General features: G+C 31.3%; 2 protein-coding genes across 2 annotated transcripts; both read right to left on the minus strand.

Annotated features, from left to right (window-relative positions):
- Window positions 1–597: 597 nt before the first annotated feature.
- Window positions 598–1,125, minus strand: LOC138892020 (RING-H2 finger protein ATL70-like). Its single transcript, XM_070175711.1, has one exon. The coding sequence runs from the start codon at window positions 1,123–1,125 to the stop codon at window positions 598–600; it is 528 nt and encodes a 175-aa protein (XP_070031812.1).
- A 1,185-nt stretch (window positions 1,126–2,310) lies between these two features.
- Window positions 2,311–4,018, minus strand: LOC104092392 (CASP-like protein PIMP1). Its single transcript, XM_009597987.3, has 3 exons — window positions 3,804–4,018; window positions 2,617–2,749; window positions 2,311–2,496 (listed from the first exon to the last, which is right to left on the minus strand). The coding sequence occupies exons 1-3, from the start codon at window positions 4,016–4,018 to the stop codon at window positions 2,311–2,313; spliced, it is 534 nt and encodes a 177-aa protein (XP_009596282.1).
- Window positions 4,019–7,613: the final 3,595 nt, after the last annotated feature.

Genomic DNA, 7,613 nt, shown 5'->3' on the forward strand with positions numbered 1-7,613 from the left:
TAACTGGAATTAAAGACCTCTTATCGATTGAGACTTTCAAAAATAGATCCTACATTGTTCATACCCCGGTGTTAGCAAAATAATAAAAATAGAAATTTATTACGAAAGTATCAATTTTATTTGGCAACCTCCTTACCCTCATGCCAGCTCTAAGCCATACACGTGATTTACTATTTGCATGATTGCACTGATAAATAATTGTGTAAACTGAACCAAGAAATATTTATAAAATTCATAAAATTTCAGTAAAGCAAATTGAAGAAAATGAAAGATATATTAGGATTGTTAAAAATTCCCCTTTGTAGGACTTCATCAATTAATAAACTAGACTTCAAATTTTATGTCGTGCAAAAGTATGCGTACAATTAGGTCACTTATAAGATAAAACAATTACAATAAACCTTTATAATAATATAACTAAGCCTAGTAAAGAAACTAACTTGTTACCACATATTTAAGTATACTGATAATATAAAATATATTGACACTGTTAAATCCATCAAAACAATTAATTAACCTAACATGTACATTAATGTGGATCATTTACATACAAGGAAAAGGAAAAGAAACAAACAAAAAGAAGAAGACAAGACAAAATCAGCTTTGCCTTGTTGCCAATGGAACCACTTCAGCCAAAGGAGTAGGCAAAGGAGATGGAAAAGGAGAACTTCTACAATTTGGACAAGTTGGGTGAAGCCTTAACCAAGGGTCAATACACTTGACATGAAAAATATGGTGACAATCAGGCAATAACTTAAGCTTATCATTATCTTTATAATCTGCCAAACAAATTGAACAACCTGAAGAAGAAACTAAGTCCTTTTTTTGAGCTTTGGCTTGTGAATAAAGTAACTTTGGATAGCTTTTTAAGGTATCTTCATCAATACCTTGTTGAATGAAAATCAAATGGTTTTCCAATATATTGGTGGTGGTGTTAGAATTTCCAATATGGGAAGAGGAATTATTGGTTGATCTTTTTCCAATATATAAGTAAGAAGAATAGGTGATGAGTATAAGAATTACAAGAATTAATAGGGAGAATCCAATACCATAGCCATAATTTTCAAAGGCTTTTTCATTAAATTGATCTGGACCTTCACTTGCTTCCCCTATAGTGCTGTTCATTTTTGCTTGAAATTAAACCTTGATTTTTTCGTTTGTTGTTGAGATAGAGATATGGTGGAGGAAAAATGGGCTTTTTGTACTTTGGAGGCTAAGGAAAGGGAAGATTTGTCTAGCTATGGAAGCTTTTATAGTCATATGAATAAGAGAACCTTTATGTCATGCAGGATTAAGCAACTTAAAAAGAGTGTTGATCAGGCAAAAAAGGTTCTTTTTTTGGGGGGGGGGGGTGGGTGGGAAAAAAGACTTGTATTATATCCAATAGAATTTCTATATCATCAGTGTAATGTAATATAGTATAACAGGTTAATTACTTGCATTTGAAGTTATTACATAGAATTACTTACAATGATTGCGTAAATAATTTTTATACTTTCAGTGCATAAAAATTCGAAACAAATTGAGTGTGTCACTCAATTTTTGTTTCCAACATTGCCACTTGGACAGTTACTATTCTCCAAATTATACCATCCTAGCTAGTTGGCCTATGTCCTAGTTTGCAATTTAGGTTGTTTAAATACATTGTGGTAATTAATCATGCTAATAGTTGGCAACAGGCATGAGAATATGTATTAATTAACCACGTTAATATGACTTAGGTAACTTGATTGTCCAAGTTGTCCATTGTTAAGGAATTTAACTTCTATGAACTAACCATGTGAAAAACAATGTTATGCAATCAAGTTAAGGTTACATATAACATAAAGTACTAGCAGCTTGAATTTGATAACCTAAAAAGTAAAGTAAATACCCTGTTGTAACAAGAAAAATACTATAGTAGTATAAAAGCTTGGATTATTATACATATATGCAGGGCTTATTTCATGCAGGTAGGGGCGAAGCTACATGTCTTATAGAGTCAATTGACCACCCTTTGTCCAAAAATTATGCTGCGTATATTCGTAAAATATTAGGTTTTAGACGAATATAAAATATACTGAACACTCTTTATCGGGAAATATTTTTCACTTTTTTCAAGTTTGAACACCCTTTGATAAATTTCTGGCTTCGCCACTCATGCATTCATCTGCATCATATATTATCAATTGCAATAAACCATGGATCAAAAACCATATATTTTGAAAAAGAAAGATATATTGTGAATTGCATTAGTATGATCCTAACCAAATTAAAACCAATTTCTTGAGAACTTGTGTATTCATAATTTACAGTAGTAGATCTTAAAGCTTAAGATCTTTTTGGAAGATTAAGAGAAGAAAGGACAGAGGATAAAGCAGAGAAAAAAGATCCAAGAAGAAGCAAGCTAGCAGCAGCATTTGCTACGTTGAAAAAATCTATGCCCAGATTTCTGTTATATTCCACACTGAATCCTAATCCAGCAGCTGCACCAGTTGCCAATAGGTACGAAATAACCTGAAATGTAACGTTACATCCATTGAGAAAGATGTGTTGATTTTCGTACTTCAAATTTTGTCATTCTTTTTTGGAATTGAAGTAATATTTTTCATTTTTTCGAACAATTATTTGGCGTACCTTATCACTATAAAATTCAAAATAAGCAACGCGTTTACCGCCAATGGGACTTGCAGAGATGGTGTGGAAGATTGTTAATACAACTAATAGCAGTGTGTAGGCCATTCCTATCGTAATTGCAGATATCATGTAACTGCATCCCAAATATTCAACAAAAATAAAGAATTTAATCACTAAAAAGCACATATACACATTTGAAATGTTGAATCTGGTCCAATTTACTAATAAATATATAAGGATAATAATCGATTATTTGATCTTATGTGTTCCAAGTTCAGCCAGGAGTAATTGGCCAAACACCAAAATGCTAACAAAGTAGTATTAGTGATTGATGAAGACCCGTTTGTGTTCCACTTAATATGTTATGAAATTTGAATCAGAATTGGTTACGGGGATGGCAATTGGAGCGGGGCGGGGCAAGTTTTGACCAACTAACATTTGATCCGCCCTGCCCTATTTAGCATTTTTAAAAATTTTGCCCTGCCCTATCAAGCACTGTCCCATTTAGGCTCTTTTATTTTTATTGCACTTTGCAATGTTGTATTTTTTATTTTTTACTGGAGCTCTATATTCCCTTTTCTAATGATAGCTAAGGATCTGAAATTGGCTCACTAATACTTCTTCTCTTCATTTTATTCGTCAGTTCACTAAATTCTTTATTTATTAGTTAAGAAAAAGATTTTATATTTTAAAGGCGTGTATGTATGAAGGAGCTAGAGTCAATAGATCGCTTAATGATTTAACAAGTAAATGTACGTACGAATAAATGTTGATGAGACAGTAAAAATTAGTGCTTATTTTTTTGTATAAGTAAAGTCTTCTATTCATTGCTATTAGTATGAATAATATCAATATTAATATTTTTATATGGTTTATGTTCTTGAGGTTATTGAAAATTATATTAGTGTAAGAAAAATTGGTTCACCGTACTTATAACTCACAAACAATACCATTCACCGTCCCACAATAGTATCAACCACTACCAATACACAATCATCATTATATTGTCCCTCACGTACGTTTATATGTTGATAAAACAAACAATCTATTATTCAGTGTTAAGATTTAAAACAATATCTTAATAATCAATATGCATCATATTAGGACATCTTAATCTTAATCTTTTTTAGGGAAAAGAAAAAACAAACGTCGCTCAAGTATTTGAAAGGGGAAAGTAGGAAGTTTACCGATAAGCATAGAAATCAGTGGCCTTGACTGGAAAACCAAAGATATCAACTGATTCAACAGTACTATCAGTAACAAGGACAATCAATGATACTAACAAGAAAATGAATGTAAGGAACCTCATCAACAGAGATACCACTAGCCACCAGCCAACAGCCACTGCTGATCTTTGGTTTTCGTCCATGTTTGCCGTTGATGATGTTTGGTTTTGATCCATGGTTGCCTTGTACTTGTACTACTAATCAACGTCCTTTTATGGTGCTTATAATTAATGTTACTGATACCGCTAAAGGTTGAGATGAAATGGAAGATACCGATAAGTCTCGAGTTTGCTCCCTGGAATGAAAACAATATATGGCAGGGAGTGTTTTTCACCTCTTTAATGGACCTTACGTGGCATAAATCAAAATTAATGGGGACCCAATGCAAATATCGAACATAGAGTAAGAAAACCAAACAATCTTGATGTTAATGCTATAATTGCTTTGTCAATAATTTGGCGTAAGATTTTTAAATTATTACTCAATTCCTTGGAGCTTTCTATTTGTTTGCAAAAGTTGTTCACAAAATGTGTCTCAATCTATAAAACATAATTCCTTTTAAAGAACAAAGGAAATCGCGAGCCGGCTGCAAGAGTTTGCTTATAAGTTATACCATCAATTCCGGGGTTTTTCTTCCATTTATAGGGCCCGCGGGTAAGACAGGTCGGTCAAGTCATTCGGGATTCTAAGTCCAGTGTTGTCTATCGCATTTGATAAAAAATTTACTCGCATTTAATATTTATATAAAATTACATCAATTCCATTGTGAAATGAAGTGAAAGTACATACAATTAAATTACGAGGTTAAGAGGAAGAAGTGTATGCACAAAACACATATCATGCATTTATTAATGGAAAATTATCAGTTATGTCAGCCCATAGGTAAGTTGGTACATAAATTAGCCAATTTAAAAAATATTAGCCAATTGGCTATTTGTAGCAAGAAAATATCAAATTTTGCTTTCTTTTGAATGAGTATTGTTGCAATAGATTAGATACATCTTAAAGAGTTTAAATCTCAGTTTTGAAATAATTTGGTAGAGTTTTGAGGTGGTTTGGATTGAAAATTCGAAGTAGAAGATGAACATTTAAAAAGATGATGTGTGTATTACACTATGTATCACATATGTATCATATTCAGGGGCGGCTCAAAGGATCTCGTGACCTAAGGCGAAATCATATTGAGAGACCCTTAAATTTATTTTGTACACAAACTAAAAAAATTACTTTCTAAACAACAAATTAATCATTTAAGACAAAAATAGCGAATTTTCAAAAAATAAAAGAAAATAGGAAGAAGAGCACAAAGAATAAAGTGATGGATTATTAGATGTTGAGATCCCAAATTCAAAGTGAAATTTTTGATTCGGCTATCATCACAAACAAGAAAAAGAAATGAGCGTACATAACGTAATACTTTAAGTTTTGAGCATTGACAGTGTCAAAAATATTTACACCTTTCTCATTAATTTAAACGATAATTGTAGTTCATTATGTTAAGTTGCACTTGTTAGTAAATATCTAAAATAAATGTAAATAACCTATACAATATGTTGAATTACACTAAAAGAAAACCGGTGCATGAATGCTTTTGTGTTCATACCGTTTCAGAGAAGATTGTAAAAGAAATTCATTATATTGTCGATGTATATAAATTAATTTCTATATAAAAAGGGTAAAACTAAAATTGAAGAGTGAAGCAAATATACTAATTAATGAGTGAAGGAAATTATTAAAATTTATGAACTTATTTGGTATAAACTAACCTAAATCAAATAATAATAAAATATATTGTAACACTTCTATTTATAATACCTATTTATAAATTTATATAGTAATAATAATAATAATAATAATAATAATAATAATAATAATTTAAAGTAAATTTGGGGCCTTTAAATTTTGGGGCCTATGGTAACGACCTCAATGGCCTAGCCTTAGAGCTGCCCCTGAGCATATTTGTATCAAATGTGTATTACATGTATATCCATGTAAACCTGTGTGTGAGATATATGGTGATACATGTTTGATACATGTGTCGCACAAAATTTTTTGAACTCAATTTTAACTACAAATTTTGATACCAAATCAGTCCAAATCACCTCCAATCTTTCTCAAATTTTATATATTGACTCATCCATATGTTTTCAATGAATTTCAACCATACCCATTGAAAAAGTTTCCTTTGTGCTTAGATTTTTAGAATCTTGTATGTATATATATATATATATATATATATATATATATATTTTTTTTTTTTTTTATTTCATCACCTTGTTTGCTACCTGATGTTTGGCCAAAATGCTATACTTTTAGTACATTACTCATTCTATATTTTGTTAGTTTAGTGATTAATTGTGCGATATTTGAATTAAATTATGTTTTCTTTATGTGTAGGAGCATCGGAAGAAAGAGTCGAATGAAAGTTGCATGAAAAGAGGACGAAAATACAAGAAAAGAGCACAGAAACATCAAGTACCCAAGCCTGGCTACAGGCCAAGCGTAGCCAGCTTTACCGTGCTACAGGCCAAGCATAGCCAGCTTGACTGCGCTGCAGGACATGCGTAGCCAATTCTGTAGCCAGGCTGACCGCGCTATAAGCCTGGCCTCGCGAGGTCTATAGCCCGGTGATCAAAAGTGCGTGAATTAAAAGACTTCGACCTGGATTTGGACTCAAGGACCTCGACCCTAACATATAAATACTCCCTAAATGAGTTGAGAAAGGGTTGGACATTATTTTGGAGAAGAAAAAGGCTACAGAGCACTGTGGAGCAAGAATCAAACGAGTTTTCCCTCTGTTTCTCTCTTTACTTTGTAGTTTAATATTTTTGACTTTAGCCATTGGGTCACATCCATCTATCCTAAGCGGTAAATCTTTTCTTATTCATTCTTCGAATGACGCTAGTGGACATTAATTCCTTCATGATGACTGTTTATACATTTATGAGTGGCTAAACTCTCTCATCTAGGGTTTGATGGAACCTATTGAAGGATGATTTTTTACTACATTTATTATAAATTTGTCGTTGATCTTTCTCTACTTGTTCAACTATATTTTTATTGTTGTTGATTGAAGAGCTCTCAATTAACTATGCCTATTTAGTGTGTACTGCTCGAGAGAGAGAGAGAGTACTGTTGATGCCCAATTTTTTCCTTATATTTTTATGAATATCCTATATACTTTCAAAATATCCTTCTTGCATCATCACAAATTTACAAGAGTCATATAAGTACTTTCTGTAATTTTTCATAATTTTTAAGACTTTAAAATTGATTTTCTTGTATTTAAATTATTTAAATATTTATTAATTACTCCTTCAAATTATTTTATGATAAATTAATAATAAAAATTTATTTATTACACCTACATATATTCTTTACAATATTTTACTTCATTTTATATAATTACATCTGCATTTTCGAACTATTTACACATGTTTTGCAATAATAGCCTATACTTTACAATTAATTGTATTTGTCATTTTTATAGGGCCAAAATAATTATTTATATTTTTATAATCTTAAAATATTATTTTAAAGTATTAAGTTTTATAAATAGTATTTTTTATATTTATTTAGCTATTTTATTAAATTATTTTCCCCTTAATTTCTTGTATTTAAAATCTGGCCCAAAACAAGCCAAATTTCGGACCCACTTCACCATTCCACACCTTAAACTCCAGCCCAATAACCCCTAGCCCAATACCACGACCCGTTACACCCGACCAAGGTCATATAAATCTCAGTCGTTGATAAAAAATGATTAACGAC

This window comes from Nicotiana tomentosiformis, chromosome 5, assembly GCF_000390325.3.
Source record: "Nicotiana tomentosiformis chromosome 5, ASM39032v3, whole genome shotgun sequence".
Lineage (NCBI taxonomy): Eukaryota > Viridiplantae > Streptophyta > Magnoliopsida > Solanales > Solanaceae > Nicotiana > Nicotiana tomentosiformis.

Bases quoted from the DNA above. Each gene is read 5' to 3' on its own strand.
- LOC104092392 (XM_009597987.3), bottom strand. From the start codon at position 4,018: ATGGATCAAAACCAAACATCATCAACGGCAAACATGGACGAAAACCAA. The intron at 2,750-3,803 runs GTAAACTTCCTA...TTTGGGATGCAG, and splicing joins ACTGATTTCTATGCTTATCG to TTACATGATATCTGCAATTA. The intron at 2,497-2,616 runs GTACGCCAAATA...GTTACATTTCAG, and splicing joins TTGAATTTTATAGTGATAAG to GTTATTTCGTACCTATTGGC.
- LOC138892020 (XM_070175711.1), bottom strand. From the start codon at position 1,125: ATGAACAGCACTATAGGGGAAGCAAGTGAAGGTCCAGATCAATTTAAT.